The sequence below is a fragment of the Nomascus leucogenys genome, chromosome 12 (assembly GCF_006542625.1).
Source record: "Nomascus leucogenys isolate Asia chromosome 12, Asia_NLE_v1, whole genome shotgun sequence".
NCBI classification, from domain to species: Eukaryota; Metazoa; Chordata; class Mammalia; order Primates; family Hylobatidae; genus Nomascus; species Nomascus leucogenys.
In genome coordinates this window covers 89,620,106-89,645,884 of record NC_044392.1, presented here as the reverse complement: position 1 = coordinate 89,645,884, position 25,779 = coordinate 89,620,106, and the positions used below count along the sequence as shown (strand labels likewise).

Here is a 25,779-nt window from a genome sequence, read left to right as displayed (position 1 = left end):
CACGGATGCCAGTGCCATATTCTTGGACTTCCCAGTTTCCAGAACTGTGAGCTAAATATACTTTTTTTCTTCATAAATTACCCAGTCTGTGGTATTCTGTTATAGCAACAGAAAACGGACTAAAACAAGAGCCATCCAGTTCTGGAGAAAACCAACACCAGCAATCCATCAGTAGCCTGTGATCCAGGGATATGTGAGATGTAGAGTTACTTCATTGCCATTACCATGGTCTCTGAGGTGGTGAGCTCTGGGCTCCTACAGGACTACTGCAGTGGGTCACTTCTGTCTCTTGTTTTTTGTTTTGTTTTTATTGAGTGGGTCATTTCTTGATAGCAGTCTTGCATCTCAGGTGAGTGTTTTTTTCCTCCAGTCCTCACCTGGTGATGTTTATGTGCACAGCACATATCTTGCATGCTAATAGTTAGACCATACCTATCTCTCTCAAAAAACAAAACACAAAAACAATGAATAAACTGCAATTGTGTGGGAATAACAGTAAGGATATGCTTGAATTGGGCCTAAATCACATTAGAAAAATAATGCATTCACAAGCATTAATACTGTATTGTAGTTAATTTCCTGCCATACAGCTGTGGGTGAGAACCACTGGCCTGGTCCATGGGATTGGGCTTCTGCTCAGATGCTGTGAGGACTAGAACCTGAACATCGCCTGAAGTCCTCACCACTTCCATTGCCAACTCCATCTCCTAGTGGAATGAACCCTTTGCTTCGTATTTCCAAATGCCGGTTGGCATCCTATACTGCAGATTGGGAGGGCCACATTGCCAATGCACTTTCAGCGATTTGTTACAGACCTCAAAGCAAATGCAATGAAAATTTCATATTTCAAAGTCCATTTAACTTACAATTAAAGAGCTTCACCTAACCTCCAATTGGAAGTGATTAATTTGGAATGTAATGACATCCTAAATGACACATATTAAGCCAAGAACCTAATTCTATAAACACCTTCCAAACAATAAGTATGTTCAATTAAAATGATACGTTCATGGAAAGATGTTGGTATTAGGCAGAACCTATCTGTGTGAAAGGACATTTTTGAGGACGAAATATGTAAAATCTCATTGCAAGTTGACATTAACCAATGAAGATTTGCAATTAATTTTGATGGTAGAGAAAACGAACTTTAAAACTGATTACTGTTATTTTGTTATGAATTTCATCAATAAGAAAATTGTGGAAATTTGTTTTCTCTCTTGTTATGTAAGTAACTACATTAATATTCTTGATTTTACCTCTGGGTTAGCAAAGCTTAAATATTTATTATCTGGCTCCTGAGAGAAAAAGCTTGCTAACCCAGCTGTAGTCTAATGTATCCTATGTACCTGGAACTGTGTCTACCATATAGTAGACACTCTGTAAACATTCATTGTATGACTCCGTTCTGAAATACATAATAAAAGAGACTAAACATTAGGAATCAGAATGCTTCTTTAACAATTTTAAGTAAATGATATTCTTATTGTAACAATTTTTCAAGAGGTCTAGAGATGTAATCTAAACACTGTCAGTAGCACTAGGGTTCACTTTATATATTTTATTATTTTAAGACATAATCAGCTGGACATAAATCATAAATAACAGCTTTTCAGAAAAACAAGCCAAGTATATTTAATGTATACATTGAGCATAAAACAGTTTCATAAACTTTAAAATGTTAAAATATTCACACACTTATAAATAGATATATAGATATACATTAGTGTGTGTGTATATGTATGTATGTATATACATGAACAAAAAATTAGGAAGTCAGATGATATTCCACATGTTCTCTGCAGTTTGGGAATAACCTTTAAGTCCAGGTAAAATAACTATCCCCGAGTCATCTAAGGACAGGAGCTGCAGTGCCAGGAGAATAAGAGTTTGTCTTGTCCCTCATCTAAGCCAAGGAAGAGGCTGTATATTCCATGTGATCGGAGTCCCCTCCACTTCCCAGAACTTGGCTGGGGAGGAAGTACTTATTAATAAACAAGCATATTATATATTATGTTAGAAATGATCATTACAATAGGAAAAAAGATAAAGCAGAGAAAGGTAAAGGGATATCAGGAATGTCAGGGGTTGGGGGGTTGGTTTGCAATTTGAAGTAGGGTGGTCAGGGTAGGCCTTATTGAAAAGTAGTAAAGACTTGAAGTAGAAAAAATATAAATGGCTAGTGGAAATGGGAAAAAAAATCTTCAAGTTCAGTAGTAAAAGAAAAAAAAGACAAGAAGAACAAGAGAATATTTTATTTATAAAACCAGCAAAGGTAACAACATAAAAAATACCCAATAGTTCCATCGTTAGTGCTAGTGGAAGCATGAATTAATAACATTCTTTCTGAGGATCATTTGACAAAACAGAACAAAAGCCTTAAAATATGCATATTTCTTGGTTTAACAATTCCAATTTCAGGAATTTATCCTAATCAAATAAATAAGCAAGTATGCAAAGACATATTCTTTAAAAATCTTTATTGTCTAACTAGGAAAAATTAAACAATTATTAACCATTCATGCAGTGGACCACCAAGCAACAACTAATAATGACGTAGATCTATATGTATTGACCTAAAAGATCCCCACTAAACGTGTGTGTGTGTGTGTGTGTGTGTGTGTGTGTCTGTGTGTGTGAAACCCCCTGGAAACTCTCTGGATACATGCAGGGTGATTCGCCTATATTTTTAAAGTTTTCTTCATGGAATATGGAAATACCATGGGTCGAAAGCAAATGCCATTTGGGGATAAGACTGCCATGCAAAGGACCTTGGACTTCCTGCAAGAGAGAAGAGGGTCATTGCTAGGAGACTCCCCGCATGGTGTCCATGAACATGGAGCCCTGAAACCATGTAGTTTCTGAGGAATGAGCCAACGTTGACATGGTCCTGGCCCACTGGGTGTTGTTCACTCTGTTGATTACTTTTAGAAATTACTTTAGGTAAATGCCATGCTTGACAGTTGGTCTTTAATTTTAAACACAAGCTGCCATTGGTTTGCTTTGATTATTCCACGATTTCAATCACTTTCCCAAAAGTTTGTCTTCCTTAATTTTCCTATATCAACCAGATGAAGGTGTTCACAGAGGGAAACTCAGAAGAGTGTATTAACAATAGCTCTGTCAACAAGTTGGCCGTTAGACACATTTATAAGGGATCCTGATGATCCAGGAAAGGATCCTGTGCTAACTGATGGGTCCCAAGGGTTCTGATTTTTGCTCTGCCTTACCGGGCCTCTCAGGTTCACAAGAGTTCTCAGAACAAATCCTTCAAGAGCCAATCCTTCAAGATGGATCCCAAGTACCTAACTGGGCCAAAATTTCAAAGAGAGCCAAGTGGCCAGGCCATTTGCTGACTACAGCTCATATACTCAGAGTTTCCCTGGAAACCCCCAACCTCAGTTTAACAGTGGGGCTTTCAGAGCTCACCTAAAGCAGCCAATCAGAGCTCATCTGAAAGAACCAATTAGGGCTCAGTTCTATCCACTAATCAGAATGCAGCTGCATCAACCAATCAGAACTAAGCAAATTTAAAGCCTTCATTTGCATAAAATGGACCTGATTGGGAACCTGAGCATGAACTTTTACTATAAAACCAGGATCCTCCCTTTGTTCTCTGGAAAGTAACTGGTTTACACAGAACGTTTGTGAACTGTTCCTGAATGAAGTCTTTCTTCCAAATTTCTTTTCAGAGAACTTTTGTTCACAGATCCATGCCAGGGCAGCTATGCTTTTATTCGATTCACCCAATGGGGCACATGCCAGCTAAATTAGGCTCCTCCCCTAAAATCTAGCCCAAGATAATGAAATGTGGAGATTAACTTAAAATTAATTATGGGGCGGGGGCAGGTGTGGTGGCTCACACCTGTAATCCCAGCACTTTGTGGAATCCCAAAGGAGCCCGAGGCAAGCAGATTGCTTGAGCCCAGGAGTTTGAGACCAGCTTGAGCAACATAGTGAAACCCCCTCTCTACAAAGAATTTTTAAAAATTAGTTGGGCACAGTGGTTTGCGCCAGTGAACCCACTGGGGTGGTCCCAGGAAGCTGAGGTGGGAGGATCTCCTGAACCTGGGCTGGTTGAGGTTGCAGTGAGCCGGGATCGCACCACTGCACTACAGCCTGCGTGACAGAATGAGACCATGTCTCAAAAATAAAAATAAAATTAATTCTGGGGGTAAAGATATCATCATATCAAACAGTAAACTCCATGAAAAGACTGAAATCAACGTGCTCGCCTGGCAAACCTCTAAATGACAGGCAGGAATAGTGGTGCAGTTTGTATTTTGTGAGCTCTGTCCTTTCTACTTCAGAAAGGATTTCCAATGACAATAGAGATGACTTAAAATACCAAAAGGATCAATATTCTAGAGAGTTGGCACATGAAATAGGGAAGGCTGACTCAAGAGGGCTGATTCTCGCTCCCTAACTAGTCCACACCCTTTGAGTGGGCCAAGAGAATACAGCAAATGTGATGGAATGGACATGGTTACGTATGTGATGGACATGTCCATGATTGCCGGCATGGGATTGCATACATAAGATGGTAGGATGTGTCTTGTTGGAGTCTCTTGTTGCTGGCTTTGGCAAAGCAAGCCAAAATGTGTGGGCCACTTCTGTGGGCATAGTCAAGTGGCAAGGAATTGTGGGTGACCTCTAGGATCTGAGGGCAGCTCCCCCACCCCACCGCACCGCATAGCTAGAGATAAACTGAAGCCCTCCATTCTACAGCTGCAAAGAACCGGATTTTGCAAACAACCTAGGTGAGCTTGGAAGCAGGGTCTTTCCCATGGAGCCTCAGTGGACACCACAGCCTGGGCTGACATCCTGATTGAAGCCTTGTGAGATCCCCCCGAGCAGTGGACCCAGGTAAGCTGTGTACAGGCTGCTGACCCACAGGAACTGTGAAATAATGTGTTATTATAAGCCTCCAAGTTTGTGGTAACTTGTTAATGCTGCAATAGAAAAGGAATATAGTGAACTATGGGGAAATGAAAGCTCCAGAAAAGGTATAGGTGCATTGAGATAAACAGATGGTTAATTAAGTCAACATCACTATGCTATAGGGAAATGCAGTTTTAATTTTATCTTGGGGTCTTTGACTTTCTTTTCTGTGTTCACATAGCATTTTTTAACATGCTACACCTCACATGGTAACTATTTTAGTGTCTGTTTCACCAAACTAAGTTTCTTAATAATAGCAACCATATCATGGAAAAGAGGATGGAATTTAATGACAACAAAAAAAGTATTCCTATGAGTACTGTTAGAAAATAAGTTGCTTTCGCTTAATGGAAATAGAGTGTTTTCCCTTTAAATATTCTTTCTGGGTCCACTAGTAGAGCTGTGAAGTCCACTACGAAAGCCTAAGTACCCGCGGCTACTGAGGCCTTGAAAGGTGGCTGGTCTGAACTGAGATGTGCTGTAAGTATAAAATATACACTGGATTTCGAAGATTGAGTATGAAAAAAATGTAAAATCAGCTGGTAATTTTACGTTGATTATAGTTTGAAATGATAATAGTTTAGATATATTGGGTTAGATAAAACCTATTATTAAAATGAATTCCACCTGCTTAATTTTACCTTTTTTAACATGGCTCATAAAAAATGGAAACTTACCTGTGTTGACAGTGTGGCATGTCTGACAACAGGTGATCTAAATGGTCAGGTCCTGGCTGAGCCACAGCTACAGTCACTTGGGCATGGGGACCCAGGATTTTCCATGGCAGGTCACCATCGTGCCAGAAGAGCTGTTTCTGAAGCAAAGAAGCATCAGTTCAATACAAATCCAGCAACAGCTGTCCATTCAACATCCCAACCAAAATTTTTCTCTCTCAGCCTCACACATGTTCTACCATGGTTTAGGTGGATACCAGAGTCCTGATCTTTCAGGTGTACTTCTGATCTTAAATATCAATTTTGCCCTATCATTCTGATGAAATACACATGTCTGATGAAATTTTTGAATAAGAACATATATGCTTACTTTTCTATGTCACAGAGCACGTTGGGTTTTTAATAATCTATAGATGAGTTAATTCTATTTTTTCTCTCTTTTTAGCTCCAGGCATTTTTTTAAAGTTTTAATTTTAAAAAGGCACAGAGAAACCTAGATTTTGGAGGCCCAATTCATATTGCATTTCTTGCAGAAAGCCTTTTTAGACTAGTATAACCAGGAGATATTACACTCAAGCTGCTATGAACAATTAACTTTTTGGTAGGTTACACATGACTATTATCACCGTCCTCTAAGGACCAAAATGTCAAAGCCAATAGTGGACTTTGGCTGCCAGCAGAAACTTGTTCTAGATATGACAGCCGCCCAGCACTACCGATGATGAGACACACCAATCAGAGCGTGGTTACTGAACAGCTGGAGACTGCTGTTGGTCTCTCCCCAAGCTCTCCAGGGAGCGCTACAGGGTTTCCCCACAGGCCCACATTCACCCAACATGGCTGTGAGCTGCCGAGGGACACCACCAATGATGGCAGTACAGACTCATCATTAGCAGTTTGCCAGGGGTCCAGTTTTAGTTCTTCTTCCTGGGATAATTCACCCATTATCTAGAACTAACCTGATTAAAATAATGCTAGTGCCTCTGTCCATTTTCTTGATATTAATAATGGTAGGGATGAATAAACCTTCATGTCAATTAAATGTAGAAAACAGAAATGAATTCTTCCTGAGGTCCAGCTTAGTCATGTGTATGATGGCAAAAGATTTGCCTTCCAATAAGGGCAATACATTGAGTCCTACAATGGATCTCAACTCTGAAACTAATTTTCAGTTAGGATATACTTTCCAATTTCCTGAAAAGCATGCATATGTCAGAAAGGTTCCCAGTATAAAAGTGTATTTTCCCAGATGGCTCATGAGGGACCACGTGCTCAGCTTGGAGAGAAAGAGGAAATTTACAAAAGCATAAAACATGGTTCTGTTTTTCTCAGGGACCTTAGTTAAGGCAGCAAAATAAACTCATATAGCAAATGCAAATGAAAGAACTTCATACCCACACATCCAAACATCAGGACTGGTGCATTAGTCTCCTAAGAGCCCTTCTTGCCCTCAGATCTGTTTCCCTTAGGTCATTCTCAGAACTGCCAAGTGGATTATTATTTAAAATGTGAGTCATCTTTTTACTCCTCTGTATTACACCCTTCAGTGTTTCTAGGAAATGCCTTCAGGATAATGCCCCAGCTCCCCTTCAGGGATCAGATTCCAGATTTTCTTGCCGGCCTGGTGTCTGGTCCCCTGCTTTGCCCTTTATGCTACCCAAAACCCCACTGTGAGTGGTGCCCTGGACATATCCCTCCTGGTTCACTCCTACTTATCCTTTAAGATACAGCTCAGGACACACAACCATCCTCCCACTCTCATGAGGGACTGAGGAATTCCCCTCCGCTGCACTCTCTCCAGGGAGATACCCACTCAAGACACAATCAATTACCTGGGTGTCTCCTTTTATACTGAGTTCATGAGGGCTCAGGACACAGCAGGTGCTCAATAAATAATGGTTAAATTAACTTAGGAAATGCAGAGGAACCCTCCTTAAAGTTACTAATGACCACAACACTGCCAGCTTTTTCTATATATTGTTTTCTTTATAACATTTGGACTTTCTTGGAATTCTCTCCTTCCTAAGGGTGGCTTTTTTCTTTTTTTTTTTGAGATGGGGTCTTGCTCTGTCACCCAGGCTGGAGTGCAGTGGTGCTATCACCACTGCACTGCAGCCTCAACCTGATCTCCTGGGCTCAGGTGATCCCCGCTTCAGCCTTCTGAGTAACTGGGACTACAAGCACACCACCATGCCTAGCTAATTTTTGTAATTTTTATAGAGGGAGGGTTTCACTATGTTGTCCAGGCTTGTCTCAAACTCCTGGGCTCAAGTGATCCACCTGCCTCAGCCTCCCAAAGTGCTGGGATTACAGACAAGAACCACCATGCCTGGCCTTGATCTCTTCTTGATATTGACTCTCGACTCTCTGTCTCTTCACTCCATAAAAGAGCCTTTGCTTCCATATTTGCCTTTTCTTTTCTTTTCTCTTCTTTCTTTCTCAAGTAGAGACAGGGTCTCACTCTGTTGGCCAGGCTGGAGTGCAGTGGTGTGCTCATAGCTCACTGCTGCCTTGAACTCCTGGGCTCAAGCAAACTTTCTGCCTCAGTTTCCCAAGTAGCTGGGACTATAGGCACATGCCACCATGCCTGCACATTTGATTTTTGAATGCCAGTGATATCCAAGTCTCTACCTTCTGCTTCTCATTCTACCATCTATCTCTTTTTTTGTGACCTCATATATGCCCCTAGCTTCAATAGCCACTTATGTATTGGCTGTCAGATCTCAGTAATAGCCACTTATGTGTTGGCTCTTAGATCTCAATATCTATCCCAGACCTCTCTGTTGAGCTCCAAACTTATATATCCAATTGCCAACAGTAGGCATTCACATGGGTAGGCACTGCATACGTACCTGAGGACCCCTAATAAAAACCCAAGTTCATCCACGGGAACTTGAATGGCTCAGAGACCCTTAAATTCAACATGTCCAGAACAATTCATTATCCCTGTGTTAGGGGTCCCTAAGGTCACCCTTAAGCTTGATGAACTCACATGAACTAGAAGGACTCACAGGACTCAGAAAAGCTGTTATACTCGTGGTCATGATTTGTTACCGCAAAAGGATACAGATTAAAATCAGCAAAGGGGCAGGCACCTGAGAAAAGTCTTGGAGAAAGCAAGCACAAACTTCCAGGTATCCTCTCCCAGTGGAGTCGCAGCAATATGTGACAATACATGTGAAGTGTTGCCACAGAAGTTCACCCAAGACTTGGTGCTCAGGATTTTTATTGTTTTTATTGGGGGTTATCAGGTAGGTATGCAGTGCCTACCCAGGTGACTGATCTCAGCTACTCAGACTCCAGCCCACAGGCGAAAAAGGCATTCACCATAAATCACATTGTTAGGATAAACTTACCTAGTCACACCGGTACAGCATGGCCCAAGGCCTCAGGCATGCAAAAGCACTCTTAGCAGGCAGAATGTGTAAGACTCAGAGGTCATTTTCCAATCCTGAAGACAGACCTTTGCTGGGGTTAACAGACAGGCAACCCAGGTCTGCTGACTAGGCTATTTCCTGCTCAATCCCCTAAAGCTGTTCTTCTGTAAGCCCTTTCATCCACCGCTATCTGAGCCAGAGATTGTTTTACTTAACACCGGCATCCAATCAGAGTCTAGCTGTAGGACCATGCCTTCCTCTCAATCACTTCTTTTTTTTTTTTTTTTTTTTTTTTTTTTTTTTTGAGACGGAGTCTCGCTCTGTCGCCCAGGCTGGAGTGCAGTGGTGCAGTCTCGGCTCACTGCAAGCTCCGCCTCCCGGGTTCACGCCATTCTCCTGCCTCAGCCTCTCCAAGTAGCTGGGACTACAGGCGCCCACCACCACGCCCAGCTAATTTTTTGTATTTTTAGTAGAGACGGGGTTTCACCGTGGTCTCGATCTCCTGACCTCGTGATCCGCCCACCTCGGCCTCCCAAAGTGCTGGCATTACAAGCGTGAGCCACCGCGCCCAGCCTCCTCTCAATCACTTCTTGCTTGGATTACTGCAACCTGGTCTCATCTCCATTTTGCTTTCTTTTCGGCAATTCTCCATATGGAATTAGAATTGTGATAAATGCTGTGACAGAAGGATATGCAGTTAAAGCGTTTGTAATAAATGCTTTCATAAAGGGATACTCACAATGCTATGACAAGGAGAGAGAGGAAACACTCTGGGTCACAGTTGTGCTTGACCAAGTACATCACTAAGCCTTCAGGTTAAATATAAAACTTCTTGAATCTGAGACCCTTTAACCTGGCTCCTCTCTACCCCTCCCACCGGTCTCCCACACCCTTCACTTTGTTCATACGAAACCGTTTGTAATTTCCCTGAAGGTCATTTGGTTTCATACCTCTGACCTTGTATGTTCTGTTCCCTCTATCTATACTGTTCACTCTTCAATACTTAGCTCAAGCATCCTCTCTGACCTCCTATTCCGCAGGCTAAACATGCTTCTCCCCCTCTTCCCTGCCTCAGAGCCCTCCAAAACCTTTATTGGAGCACTTACTCGGGTGCCTTAAGTGACCCATTGGCTTGTTTCCCCCAGGAGTTTGTTAGTTTCTGAGGACAATGGCCAAGTCACCTTCCATGTTAGAATCCCAGCACCTAGCATAGCAATCCTAATAAGTACTCAATAAACATTTCCTAATGAATAAAAGGGAGAAAGTTCAATTCTGAGAGCAGAGTCGTGACTGCCTCCCTACAGAGTCAGAAAAAGCTTTATAGATGTAAGAACCATTTAAGCTGATATTAAAGGAAAATAAAATTTCATCAATTTTTTATTTGTGCATAACCAAAACTTAATTGAAAAACACCAAAATAGGAGATCACTGCTGCATACCTTACAAAATCAAACACACTTACTTACCTTGGTAGATAAACCAGAATTACTGAACTTACGATAAGGCTTTCTGGGACATAACACAAATTCAGGATGTTGTGTGGATCATTAGTGTTGCTTTCTTCTAAATGAACACTCTTCTGTGAGCTTGGTGTTTCGTCCTGTAGGCTGGCACAACACTGTTGAATAACCTACACAAAGATCCACTGTCTAAATGTAACTGCCAAATGGGTCCATTTTGCCCACTGCCTGTATAGAACCAATTTATCAAGACAGAGGCACTGCAACAAAGAAAGAGTTTAATTCACACAGAGGCAGCTGAACAGGATACTGGAGTCTTATTGTTACCCAAATCAGCATCCCTGAAAATTTGGAGGCTAGGGTTTTTCAAGGATGGTTTGGCAGGCAAGGGAATGGGTGCTGCTGATTGGTTGGGGGTGCAATCAGAGGGGTGTGCAGCTTGCTTCTTGGTGGGGCCACAGGACTGGTTGGCGGGTCCAAGTGGAGCCATGGTAGTCAGAAATACAAAAGCCTGAAAAGACATCTCAAAAGACCAATCTTAGGTTCTACAATAGTGATGTTATCTGCAGGAGTGACTGGGGGAAGTTGCAAATATTGTGACCTCCAGAATAATGGCTAGTAATTGTTTAGGTCTACACCTTAGGAGAGTTCGTGCTCCTCTCATCCACCTAACCTGGTGGTCTTTCATTTGCTTTACAAAGGTGGTTTAGTTTTGGGGAAGGGCTGTTATCATTTAAACTATAAATTTCTCCCCAAGTTAGCTTGGCCCAAGCCCAGGAATGACAAAGGCAGTCTGGAGATTCAAGTCAAGATGGGAGTTGGTTAGATCATAGATCCCTTTCACTGTCATTGTTTTTTCATTGTTATAATTTTTGCAAGGATGGTTTCATAGGCATGGCTGAAAAACATGGTAATCTTGTGGCAACTAGGACATGTTATATCCACAAAGTAAGAATTTGAACGTTTCACTGGCCATTTCTTTTCTTTTCCTTTTCCAAGGATGGATGCAGTAAATCTCTAGCCAAAGGCATGTTGATCCTTTCTCAAGGTCAGCCCGTCCAGACCTGTCAGGCAACACCCCTGGTGAGCAGCATGCAATCAGGCACTTGCAAGTTGATCAGATTCAGTAGAAAATGTGCTATGAAATGATTCCTGGTGTTCACATGCCCTCTTCACCACGTATTAGCTCTGTGGCGCTGGGCAAGTTTACCTTTCTTTGCATCAGTTTTCTCGTCTATAAAGTGAGTATAACAATAGCTTCTGCATAGAGAATTGTTGCGAAAAGTCAAAGAAATGGCTTATTAAGGCTTAGTGTGGTGCCTTCCACAGCAAGGGCTTGATGTATTTTTGATGGTTGTTTTTAATTTTTAAACTATCTGTCCCTCAAATAATAGTTTGTTACAGAGGTGTAGAATCAGGAAAGCTGGCATGGAATTTTGAAAGGCTATCAGCAGTCAGCATATGATAAGTGGAGGGACAAAAGGCGCTCTTTTTCATCAGCTCTGCTTTAATACAACATGTATATCCCTAAAATCCATGTTTTGCAGAATTATAGTAAAAATCACAGGACCTATGGGGAAAATGGAGTTAGGTTCACAGCATTAAAAAATTTCATCAGGGCCAGGCATGGTGGTTCACGCCTTTAATCCCAGCACTTTGGGAGGCCGAGGCAGGTGAATCACGAGGCCAGGAGATCAAGACCATCCTGGCTAACATGGTGAAACCCTGTCTCTACTAAAAATACAAAAAAATAGCCAGGTGTGGTGGCGGGCACCTGTAGTCCCAGCTACTCGGGAGGCTGAGGCAGGAGAATGGCATGAACCCAGAAGGCGGAGCTCGCAGTGAGCCGAGATCACACCACTGCACTCCGGCCTGGGCGACAGAGTGAGACTCCATCAAAAAAAAAAAAAAAAAAAAAATTCATCACTGACTCGTTAAAAAATATCCTAATAAAAAATGGTAGCAGAGTTTTATACATGTTAAGTGGTTAAGAAATGCATGAACAATACCATAAACATGATACTTTACCTTGAAAAAAACTGGAAGTTAGCTTGTGGAAGTAGGGGTTGGAAAGGTTGCAGCTTGTATACTGTGAAGTGGTGGAAGGAGAGTTGTCTGAAATCCCAGGGGAAAATTGTAATGTCAGCTAAGGATGAGTATTGTTTATAATATACATGGGAAACTGAGATAGATGGTAGTGTGAGTGGTGGTGAATATCCAAATTACTGATGGGTCTGCAGCAACCTAAATTCTTGCTTCCTCAGAAGAAAGAACTTGACAGAGGGGCTTAAGGCAGAAAAAGAGACTGAGGCAAGTTTCAGAGCAGGAGTGGAAGTTTATTAAAAAGCTTTACAGCAGGGAAGAAAGGAAAGTACACATGGAAGAGACACAAGCAGGCGACTTGAAGGATAAGTGCGACATTTGACCTTTTGACTAGGGGTTGAATATGCTGGCATACTTCCGGGGTCTTGCGTCCCTTTTCCCATAATTCTTCCCTTAGTGCGGGCTGCTTGCACGCACAGTGCCCTCCTTGTGCTTGGGAGGTGAGCATGCACAGTGTGTTTAGGAAGTTGTATGCATGCTCACCTGAGGCTTTCTTCCCTCTTCTAGTGAAATGCCCCTGGGAGGCCATACTCCATTCTGTCTCTTAATGCATACGTTCAAGCTCACTCATCCAATTTCTGAGATTTTATTGGAAGCTGATTGCCAACTTCAAGTGTTTTTAATCTGTTTGGGAGATTGCCTCTCCCTGGTGCCTGCAATCACTTATCACGTTAGTGTGACAACTGTGAACCATCAGGAAATTCCCTCTCCTAGGCCTGGCTGCCAATGATCATTTTTAGAGAGGCAGTGTGGTAACTGCCATACCATTACCTGACAGTCGCCTGACCATCCTGGTGGGTGGTGGGGGAGCCCTCTCCTGCCCTGCTCATGCCTACCTATCTACTGTAACAGTAGACATTTGAGATGTATATTTGTTTTGTGTGTTACTGTTTAGTTTGGATCAGTTGGGCACAGTTTTCTGCATTCACTTAGTGTTTCTTACTAACAGAATCACACATAAGAAAACACAAATTTTGCATTATGCTCAAATTGTTCCCTAATATGTCAACTGCACTGAGAAAAACTTGTGCTTTTTTACATGGTGTTTATGAGTGTTATAGTAGAGCTGACTATATTAGGTTAGACCACAACTTGATTTCATCTTTTAGAAACTATACCTGAGGCATGAATTAAAGGAAGTAGCTTTGTAGGGATTAGGGTTTGTGAACCCAAAAATATCTGAGATAGGTATCAATTTAGAAAGTTTATTTTGCCAAAGTTAAGGACAGGCCCATGACATAACTTGAGGAGGTCCTGATGACATGTGCCCAAAGTGGTCTGGGTGTGACTTGCTTTTACACTTTTTAAGAAGACATAATACATCAATCAATGCCTGTAAGATGTATATTGGTTCAATCTGGAAAGGTGGGACAACGTGAAGCAGTGGCTCCCAGGTCAGAGGTAGATTTAAAAATTTTCTGATTGGCAATTTGTTGAATGAGTTATTTTATTTTATTCTACTTATTTTATTTTATTTTATTTATTTTATATTTTTGAGACAGAGTCTCTCTCTGTCACCCAGGCTGGAGTGCAATGGTGCAATCTCGGCTCACTGCAACCTCCGCCTCCTGGGTTCAAGCGATTCTCCTGCCTCAGCCTCCTGAGTAGCTGAGATTACAGGTGCGCACCACCATGTCCAGCTAATTTTTGTATATTTTTTAGTAGAGATGGGGTTTCACTATGTTGGTCAGGCTAGTCTCAAACTCCTGACATCATGATCCACCCACCTCAGCCTCCCAAAGTGCTGGGATTACAGGCGTGAGCCACCACGGCCAGCCTGAATGAGTTATTATATAAAGACTTGGAATCAATACAAAGAAATGTATGGGTTATGATGATAAGGGGCTGTGGAAACCAATGTTTTATCATACAGCCTCCAGGTAACAGCCTTTAGGGAGCATAGGTTGTAAATGTCTCTTATAAGACTTAAAGTCTGTGTTGATATTAATGCTGGTTAGCTTTTCCTGAATTCCAAGAGGAAGGAGGGTATAATCAGGCATGTCTGACCCTTCCTTCCCATCATGGCCTGAACTAGTTTTTCAGGTTAACTTTGGAATGCCCTTGGCTGAGAGAAGGGGCCCATTCAAATAGTTGGGGGGCCTTAGGATTTTATTTTGGGTTTACAGGTTCAACAATCAAAACTCAAGTCAGAGTTATGCTTACTTGGACAGGGCTTCCACTATACACAGGGTGATCATTTGTCCCAATTTCCACTGTGGTACAGGCCTAATCATGAATAGCTCCCCATTTCACTATCAAAAGTTTCTCATTTGGGTAACAATTTATAGTTACTCAAGCTATAATTAGTGAATCCCAGTTATACAGTGCTTGGGGGTCTGCAAAACAGAAGGCTACCAAGTCCAGAGAAACAGATTGTTGAGTCAACAGGAACGTGCACCTCCAGATTTTGGGAAACCACACCACAAGCAACTGTGTCTCCGATGTACACCCCTTTCTGGCCCTCACTGCCAAGGCCAGAACCTGCCTCTGAGATCTACCATAGTCTTTTCACTCCTTATCGAAGAATTTCAATTAAAAGCATTCATAAGGCCAGGCGTGGCGGCTCATGCCTGTAATCCCAGCACTTTGGGAGGCTGAGGCGGGCAGATCACTTGAGGTCAGGAGTTTGAGACTAGCCTTGCCAACATGGAGAATCCCTGTCTCTACTAAAAATACAAAACTTAGCTGGGCATGGTGGTGCATGCATGAAATCCCAGTTACTTGGGAGGTTGAGGCAGAAGAATTGCTTGAACACGGGAGGCAGAGGTTGCGGTGAGCTGAGGTCACGCCACTGCACTCCAGCCTGGGCGACAGAGTAAGACTGTCTCCACAACAACAAAAAGCATTTATGAGTTGTTTCCTACGATATTTGCCCTTGATAAAAATGAAGACAAGTGCTTCGGAAATAAAAAGGCAATGTGATTTTTAAAATTCCAGTGAAAATTTTTCATGGTTTAAGATCAAAATAGCTTCTTTAGAACATATGTGCCAAGGCTTTGTGTGGCTAGTTATTGTATTTCTAGTTTTCTTTGGGGCATTAACACAGAATCTGAAAAACTGTTTGGAAAAGTTTCATTTCACTGAGATCTAATTGATAGAGATTTTCCTTATTTATTTTTTATTTATTTATTTTTGAGACGAAGTCTCGCTCTTGTCCCCGAGGCTGTAGTACAATGGCGTGATCTCGGCTCACTGCAACCTCCGACTCCTGGGTTCAAGCAATTCTCCTGCCTCAGCCTCCCGAGTTGCTGGGATTACAGGCGCCTGCCACCACGCCCGGCTAATTTTTGTATTTTTAGTAGAGAATGGAGTTTCACCATGTTGGCCAGGCTGGTTTCAAACTCCTGACCTCAGGTGATCTGCCTGCCTTGGCCTCTCAAAGTACTGGGATTACAGCTGTGAGCCACCGCACCCAGCCTTCCTTATTATTTAATACCTCTTTGCTTAAAAGGAATAACATTACAAAACCAAATCAACTAGTTATTAAGGTAAAAGATTTTCAAGATAAAAGAAACTAAAAGTGGTTAGAAATTAAATTGATATTCCACAAAAGCTTTATACTCTTGGGTGACTATGAAAATTGCATTTCATTGCGCCTTTCACTAATTAAAAATGTGAAATACAAGTTTGGTTTGAAATAATAGTTCTGGGCTGAGAATTACAGAAGAAAAAATTCTCAAGGTAGGGTAAATAAATTACAGCATGTTACAGTCAGGTAAAAACTATACTTAGAGGTTAACAAAACCAGCCATAGTAGTCATGGCTAAGCACTAGCAGAGTCTAATCCTAGGGAACTCAGCCATCTGATCCTACGCCTGGCTGGGATGAACAATTGACCACCTCGGTTTAGACATCATATATAATAGAAAGTTGGATCCAAAAGCCAGAATGGAGGGTAGGTTCTTGTTATCAGTTTTAGGGTTCTAGGGAATATGCAAATGTTTATTTTCTAATGAGTACGCTGGGGTGGGGTATGGTTTGCTTTAATAGAACACTGTAAACAGGAATGAAACTGTCATGACAGACCAGAAACAAGAAACTCTATCTAAATGCAGATGCAACAGGGAAACTAGAAAATATCCAGCTGCCCTACATCAGCCATTTTCCTTCTAAAACTGAGTAAAAATATTCACGTTCTTTAATTCTACTATTTTATTTTTCATGATAAAATGTCTGCAAAAGGTGACTGAACCTTTTGGACAAAATGAAGTATTTCTGGTCACTGTGACTGTAGCTACAGTGGGACACGGCACACAAACTGCCAAGAATGAACAAAATGGCAGGGCAGAAAAATACAGGCTGGCCAGAGGCGGTGGCTCACGTCTGTAATCCCAACCCTTTGGGAGGCCAAGCGGGGCGGGTCACTTGAGCCTGGGAGTTCGAGACCAGCCTGTCCAACATGGTGAGACCCCATCTCTATAAAAAATACAAAAAACTAGCCAGGTTTGGTGGCGCACATCTGTAGTCCCAGCTACTTGGAAGCCTGTGGTAGGAGGACTGCTTGAGCCCAAGAGAGCAAGGCTGAAGTGAGACAAGAGGGCGCCACTGCACTCCAGCCTGGGTGACACTGTCTCATACACACACAAATTGCAGGTGATCTAGACATATCTTCAGATTACTCAATGGCCTTTAGAGTATCATAAACTACTAAATTAGCTATTTCAGTGAAATCCTTAATATCTTAATTGCAAAAAGGTAGTGGTCCAACCCTGAATAGATCTGCCATGGTAACCAATCACAAAAAAATGAGGCCAAGTCTTGCACACGGACCAAATGATCACTACTTTTGATGTAAATTATAGGGGGCAGCTAATGGGTGAAGAATTTCACTTAGAAAGCCCTACAAGCAGGCACTGCAGCAGTGTGGGAAAAGGTGGAAATTTAGCAAACCTAAGATATGGGTTAAAGTCTGGTCTTATCACTTAATAGCAGTTATGTGACCTTGGGTTCATTATTTAACACTTGAGTCTGTTATCAACTCTAAAAATAGGAAGGTTAAGATTCCCTGACAGTTGAAAAATAAAAGTGTTCTGCATACTCTAAGATATTTTAATAATTAAAGAGTAAAACTACCATTTGAACATTCAGAAACTTGTATTATAAAAAGGTTAGAAAGTGTGAGAAGCTTTAAAATACATTCCTCCCAAAAATTAAGAATATTTGCTTTAATAATCAGCAATAAACCCCTCGCAGAGTAATATGCATGGACGAAACATCTAGCATCAACTACATTCGGTAGCAGACTGTAAGTGCTCACCAAATAGCTACATGTTCTATACCTCCCAGTCTTGTTTGCAGTGAGGCTGTAGGTGGAAGGCATGTCTCTTTCAGGTCTGGCCCTTAAAAATATCCTACACCATCTGCTAGTCTGCTCGCTCTCTGATTCGGCAATGTTGGAGACCATGCGTTCCAGATGGCATAGCTAAAAATGGAGGATTGCCCAGTCCACACTGGACATTTCATGAGCATAAATTTTATTAAGCCACACCGACTTAATGTTTAATTGCAGCATTACCTACTCTATCATGATACTCTATATGCAAGGAGTTGAGATAGGGTTGGAAATACACATGCATAAAGATTCATGGCAAGGTTCCTACCCTCTTGAGAAAGAGGAGTTTTAGGATTCTAACCCCAAATTTATAGTCCATTCATTCCAGTAAAGAAATGTGTTAAGTTTCATCAGTATTTTATATTTCTCATCAACAAATATTCTGTGCTGTTAAGCATTATACTAGGTACATGTATTTCTGAAGCTCAAATATATGAATGAGGTGCATCTTTATCAGGAGCTTCATATGTCACTGACATTACAGTACTTCCTGAGCTCTCAGGAATCCATTATTTGTAAACGTTCAAAAAAACCTCAGTCATTTGATTTTATATATATCAAATAATTTAATCAATATCCACCCACTCTAATTTACATCCAGCTTGAAAAACACTGTATTTAGAAAAAGGATTAGAGTGATTTCATTATCCTTATCTGCATGGACCAAATCTTTGGGAATGCTTTTTCTACTAGATAATAATACATGTTCTTGAGGAGAGAAAATCCTACGCTGCTTTGCAGGTCAACATTTTGATTGTAGAAAACAAAATCTAGCAAACAATAGTTACTGTTACATAGTATTTCACAAAAGAAATAATGCTAAGACTTATAAATGGAAGCCTAGCCACGTTACTGTTAAGAAACCAATGTGGCCTGGAGCAGACCCATCAGTCCATGTTTTATGAACAGACTGAATGTGTCACTAGCATCCACCACTGTTTATTACAATGTAGGTTTAATAGTTGGTCTTCCACTCAGCTCAGATTCTCAATAGCAGACACTGTACTTATTTGTCTTCGTATCGCCAAGGACTGGAAAGTAGTAGTAAGCCTTGACATACAGCAGGTACTTCATAAACGCTTATCAAAAGACTGAAAAAGGACAAAAATAGGGAAAAGTATATTTACTAGACTTCCATAATCCATACTTTAAATCCAATCTAGAAATAACGTGACTTATATTAGGCAATATACTTTGAAGATTTGTACAACAGCGTTATCACAGCAGGGTCTGGCTAACTCACAAATGTAGCGTACATGCTGCAAAAAACATCTCTCCTGGAGTCCCAGGGGCTTTCAAATGTTCCACCAGGGGCAGTCAAGACTAGATTCACGGTGCTCTCTTCATCATGCGCACGAAATGTGTTTTCCCATAACACCGTATTATCACAACTCTATGAACAATTCTGGTTAGCTAAGGTAGGCAGTATAGAACTCTTTCCAAATAACAGTATTTCAATTATGCCATGTAAGTAAACAATTTGCTGTGAACTGTCCTGTGTATCTAATCATTTAATACATTGCTTCTATAAGAAAATACTATTTGTTAAATTTTAGTCATAATTTAATATCATTGTTTCTCATCATAGACTGCAGATGCAAACATTTAATAGTGAACAAAATGTTTATCTCAATTTTTGACATTTTTATGCTTTGAAAATTCAGAATGGATCAAAACAAATGAAGTACAAAATATTTCAGATTTACATAGTGATAAACAAGAAAGCACTTAAGATTATCAGGAGGACTTACAAATGGAAGTACATTCTAGAACCATCATCTATCATGGCTAAATGTGAGATTAGCACAGCTGTATTATTTGTACATTGCAAACACCTAGAAAGAGATGGGAAACAAAATCCTAGGAGTTTTGTGTGTGGAGTCCCGGGTTTTCCAACAGACATCATTCCAACATTCTGAGATTAGGGTGACTGGGGATCATTTTGGAGTTGGAATGTTCAACAAAAGTGATGTTGTTAGGTAAAATGTACAACTTCTGGATCTATGCAGACATCGAAGGTGCAACGAGTCTGGCTTTTACTCTGCTGTTTCTTTCACACTTTAGATTTTAAAGTTAAGTCTCAAGGAATTTTTCTTTCCAGTTTGAGAACTCAACTCACTTTAAAATGGAAACACACAACAAAAAACAGATGCTGCTTTCTAGAACTCCATTGTCATGAAATATAGTATTTGCTAAAATAAGAGATCTACATTAAAAATCAGAGTGCTTATTTCTTGCAAAGTACACCGTGGAAAACCCTGGGGGGGAAATTCTTGACAAATGTATCCATTAACTGTATTTAAAATTTGATTGCCTTTTTTGACCATGTTATTGCTAAATAGCAAAACAAACAAAAACAAAAACAACAACAAAAAGCCTATATCCCAGCTAGATTTCTTCCTTTAGAATATGGTAGTGTCTTCGATATTTTGTACAATGTGTAGTACTTTAAATAGTAAAGAAGTGACCATGCATCAAGCTGAAGGTAGTGAGTGACTAATGCTCAAGAGCTAGCTCTTTAAAACTATAAATATGGTTACTATATTATGAGTATATCCACTAATGTCTCATAAGATACTCTTAATTATATCCTATCAGCCCTGAAAAAATGGCTGCTGCTATGCAACTCCAAAGAGTTACATAGTTACGTATAGTGAATGGATAACACAAATAGGTGATTTTTTTTCTTTTTTTTTTTAATAATATGAATTTAAAATAGCCACAAACAGGGTGAGTGCATGTAAGTGGCTGAACTGCCAGTACAGGGGAAGGTAAATGGGCCTAAACTACGATACCTAGCAAGGGTTGGATTTGTGCAGGCTTCTATGTACAGAGACAAGCAGGGTTAGGCACTTAAAGCTTTTTGATGAAAATCCTGGGAAAGAGCTGAGCCTACATTTATTATTATTACTATCAAAACAACAACATACTTTTCATGAAGAAACATGCATCAGAAACATTACAGGGACTGAAGAGAGCCTAAGAGTTTTCTGAAAATGAAATGACGTTTTTCCAGAGTATCATCTCAATTATAAAATTTGATGGTTTTACATTATCGTATTTCTTTAGTGGTAAATACCTCATTAAAAAATTATTAAAAAATTATTGACAATACAAAGCCCTAGTTAGTATACAGATATTACTATACTGGTACCCATCTCGTAAGGAAAATATCACCATCTAGATATCTTAAATATCTTCTATCATCCAATATCCTAAACCAATTTCTTAAATTGTTTTATTCAAAGGTACTTTTGTTGTCTTGCCCCTATTCCTCTATCATCAATAGTCCTTTTAAAAATTATAATATCCTACATATACAAAATAAAAATCTAATGTCATAAAAATCTCAAAAATGTAATGTTAGTAGTGTTGGTTATCTAAAGAACTCAGCTTCATGGAATACCTTTCAATATTTATTGCCCAGATGTATTAAAAAGAATTCTTAAATGTAATGCATCAATGGTCCTAATACATCTGTAAACAGAATACCACTAAAAAAATTTTACTGGCATGAAATACTATACTTATGGTTGTGTGAAACTTTTAAATCTTAAAGCCTCTTAACATAATCATGTATATCTATGTACAAAACATACATAAATTTCACTTTATTTAAAACATATGAAAGAGGTAATTTCAAATCACACTAAACATAATAAATATAGAACTCACTTTGTTAAAAATCTACAGTATACATTCAAGTAAAGGCTAAACTTCCAATGCCAACTATATTTGAGACAAAATTAAACATTTACAATAATCAGTTTCCTAAAAGTGCTATTTTTAATACCTATAAGAGGAAACTCATTCTAGTGCTTTTGTTTCCATCCAAACATCTATACATTCCTTTATTCACAGAACCAGATGCTTCTGTTACTAAAAATACATATCCAAAGCTTTTATATCCTTTTAAATAGATTTAAGATTTCAACTCTTTGGGGGAAGACAGGGAAGTCCAAACAAACAACTTAGACCATCTGAAGTTATTAGAGATAATTGACTTTATTATCTCTAACTGACACCCTGTTTCAACTTAGATGTGAAATTTGATGAACACGTTAATGAAAAGAAATTCCAGTCCACATGTCTAAGGTAAGTCATCTTTTTCTACATGAGAATTTGTGTAGCTCAAGGAGCATCCACTATAGCAACCTTCCTGTGATCCAGGTCTTGATGCTACACTCCATTTTTGATTTGTACATTCTCCTCCAACCTGATTTGGTTTAATTTCTTCAGCAGTTATATTCAGTACATTGATTGAACTGTTGGGAAAAGAAAGGCAGATCTTAGTGACTATCCTCTCCTTTTATACTTTAACCTCATAATGTGGCAATCTTAAAAAAAATTAAGTTCCTTTTAATTCTAAAAATCTAGGCCAAAAATCTAATTTAAAAATTTACTTGGAAAAAAAAAAAAAAAAAAACAGCTGGAAGCAGTGGCTCACACCTGTAATCCTAGCACTTTGGGAGGCTGAGGCAGCCGAACTGCTTGAGCCCAGGAATTCAGGACTAGCCTGAGTAACATGGTGAAACCCTGTCTCTACAAAAAATTAGCTGGGAGTAGTAGTGCATGCCTAGTTTAATCATTTGTACAAGGGATTCTGATGACCAAATTACTATAAATTTATTTACCAATACTTATAGTAATTCGGTCATCAGAATCCCTGTACAAATGATCAAACTAAGTTTTTTAAGTAACTTATGCACAAGTCTCCTTGCCTGGAATCTAAGGCACAGCCTTTATATAAAATTCCATTCTACAGTGAAGGCACAGCCTTTATGTAAAATTCCATTCTACAGTGAAGGAACAATGAGGATGTTGCAGAAATCAGCTACAAATACTCCTAATTATTTCGTTGTAATATTAATATAAACTGAGATCCAAAATGCTTCAGGAGCAAGAGAACCAAGTTTATCAAATAATTTAAAATGTGAAGAACCAAGTGAGGATGCACAGCTTCTCTGTTAGTTATAAAACTTTTTTCTGTTTGTTTTATTCTTAGAGGCTAGTTAACAATGAATACCTTGAATTCCTTTAAGCTCCAAAATTGTTTCTATGCCACTGATGTTGTTTAGTGGAGCACTCAGAAACAAAAAAAGCATGTTTATATTTGTTTACATATATTTTTATTTTTATAGTCTTGTCACTAAATGTTTTTAAGTGCTTTACATATATTAACATTTAACTTGCAACACCCTATGATTCAGGTACTAAATGCTGAACTTTATTAAACATAAAACAATGTCTTCAAGAAATATTTATGTCAAATATTTCACAACTAAAAACAATGATGTAAAAAGCTAAATATTTAAAATATACAAAAACAATTGAGATAACTATGTTATGCTATCTCTTAGATATAAAATGCATTATTTGTGAATGGTGGCTAGAATTTGCATGTATATCTATACAGATAGTTCTGATTGGTCAAATTTGGAAGTTTGAATCATATTCTATGTAAGAAAATACTATAAGCTTACACATTATCTTTTGATTGTAAAATAAATAAACTTTCACTTCCCATATTAAACTCATCTACTGGTCTAACTTCAAAATAGATCCCAAATCCAAGCATTCCTTCCTTCACATTATGACCCTAGTCCAATTACCATCGTCTTTCATTTCCACTCCAATAGTGCCTCCTAACTGGATTTCCTGGTTTATATTACGGACTCCTACGATCTGTTTTCAATAGTATAAAACAGTAATCCTTTTAAAACTTAAGACTTTTTTTCACTCTCTTGCTTAAAACTAATGTTTTTTCTATTCCCCTTAGAACAATATTTGACCTACAAATGCACACTAAAATATTCTGTAAATGAAATCCCAGATGGGTTGGGGCTGGGGTGGAGAGAGCAAGGAGAGTGGGATTATATATGAACAATATTGATCATGAGTTAATAACTGCTGAACCTGAGTCATAGGTACATATGGGTTCATGATGTTATCCTCTCTGTATATTTGAACTTTTACATCTCTCCATCCTCATCTCACACCTCTAGGTCTTGGTCACCATTGCAAATGTATGAGGTGTGTCCCACCTCAGGGTCCCTAAACTTGGCTGAAGTGCTCTTATCTAGCTCTTTTTCATCCCCTCTAACATTTACTTGGAGTCCTAATCCCCCCACCTCTTAAAAGTCAACTACAACTTGTTCTCCTCCTTCTTTTAAAAGCCTCCTTTCTTGTTTTAAACTCCATCTATTTCATAATTCTTGGCCCAAGGGCCAGCTGGCTTCTTCCACACTTAGTTCCACTCCAGTCTCTAACACAGGCCGAGTTTGCTTCAGCTCTGTTTCCCAAGGCCATTGTCTCCTACTTTTAATTAAGAGCAAAGAGATTACCACCATACTTTCCAACTTACCCCTCTGATCTTTTCTATTCCTCTCTGTCTTACTAGGAATGTTCTACCTGCTTCCTCTGCTGCGTTTAAAACTAGTCTTGGAATTGGCACTGAAGCAGAGTATTGATCTTATCTTAGAAAATGATATAATAACTTGAGATACAGGAAAATACCAAAATGTAGCAATTAAGAGCAACATATGGGTTTCCCAGGGTGGAGAGCCATGTTTTTTTACACTGTCATCCTTGGGCACAAATCTTTTTCACTCAACAGGTACAGGCTTTTCTCAGTTCTTTGCCCTTCAACAACAATAAAATGGGCATGCCGGAAAAAAATGTTAAGATATATACTCTACAAAAACTGTCAAAACAATATCCTACTATTTAACACAATTAAAGTGCTTAAAATATTAACTCCTATAATTAAGACTACATTCTAAATTGTATCTTAAATGTGAAATAAAAAGACACACATCATATGATTTACCTCCAAGAAGACAAGGAACAGATCTACTTGTTCACTATTGTATTTCCAGCATCTAGCACAGTGTCTGTATACACTGGACACTCAATATTTGCAGAATGAATAAATCATCTACTAAATTCCTCTCCAAAATCTCTATTGTTGCTAATACTACAGACATGCCACCTTCCCCTTAGCAGTGCAACTTTAGCAATTTTTAGAAATACGTGAAAAGATCACCTATAGACAAATACCTATGTTCAGATACGCAGGAACGTGTCTGGCAAAAGTCTGTAGTGGAAGGTGAAGCAGGAAGAGATTTAGTAAGTTTAGACATGCAAACTGGAGACCCATTAGACACACTGTGAGGCTTCTTTTGCGGTTGCCTCGAGTGCACTATAAGATTGTCCCAATCAGAACCTGTTGTAAAACAAGGAAGGGAAAAAGGCAGTACATATGGTGAGGCATTAAATATAGTGAAGGTAAATCATCAGGATGATTCATCTGCAGTTCTGAGTGAGGTAAGAGATGGAACAAATTCAAATTAATATAATTAATCTTGCTATCTTTGTTGCATAGTCCACACATGTTTAAAAGGATCTTTTTTTTTTTTTTTTTTTTTGAGATGGAGTCTTGCTCTGTCGCCCAGGCTGGAGTGCAGTGGCGCGATCTTGCCTCACTGCAAGCTCCACCTCCTAGGTTCATGCCATTCTCCTTCCTCAGCCTCCCGAGTAGCTGGGACTACAGGGGCCCGCCGCCATGCCTGGCTAATTTTTTTGTATTTTTAGTACAGACGGGGTTTCACTGTGTTAGCCAGGATGGTCTCGATCTCCTGACTTTGTGATCCACCTGCCTCGGCCTCCCAAAGCGCTGGGATTACAGGCGTGAGCCACCGTGCCCGGCCAAAAGGATCTAGTTTTAAAAATATTTCTAGGCTGGATGGGGTGGCTCACACCTGTAATCCTAGCACTTTGGGAAGGTGAGGCAGAATGACTGCTTAAGCCAGGAGCTTGAGACCAGCCTGGGTAGTATAGTGAGGGCTTGTCTCTACAAAAAAGTTTTTAAAATTATCTGGGTACGGTGGTGTGTG

The 25,779-nt window shown here is 39.7% G+C and overlaps 1 protein-coding gene and 1 long non-coding RNA gene across 4 annotated transcripts in view; both read right to left on the bottom strand.

The window, feature by feature from the left end:
- Window positions 1-2,234: 2,234 nt before the first annotated feature.
- On the bottom strand, window positions 2,235-9,057 carry LOC100588686. Its single transcript, XR_001114241.2, has 3 exons — window positions 8,969-9,057; window positions 5,616-5,752; window positions 2,235-4,896 (listed from the first exon to the last, which is right to left on the bottom strand). It is a non-coding gene; the product is annotated as an uncharacterized LOC100588686 (long non-coding RNA).
- Window positions 9,058-18,434: 9,377 nt separating this feature from the next.
- Window positions 18,435-25,779, bottom strand: part of SSX2IP (SSX family member 2 interacting protein) — a 43,155-nt gene continuing 35,810 nt past the window's right edge. For all 3 annotated transcript variants that reach the window (XM_003260268.4, XM_012500577.2, XM_030825130.1), the window contains exons 13-14: window positions 24,944-25,109; window positions 18,435-22,149 (exon numbers count right to left, since the gene is read on the bottom strand). In XM_003260268.4, the coding sequence (XP_003260316.2) occupies window positions 21,975-22,149; window positions 24,944-25,109 (341 nt within the window). In that variant the 3' untranslated portion in view covers window positions 18,435-21,974. The remainder of the gene's footprint in view (window positions 22,150-24,943; window positions 25,110-25,779) is intronic.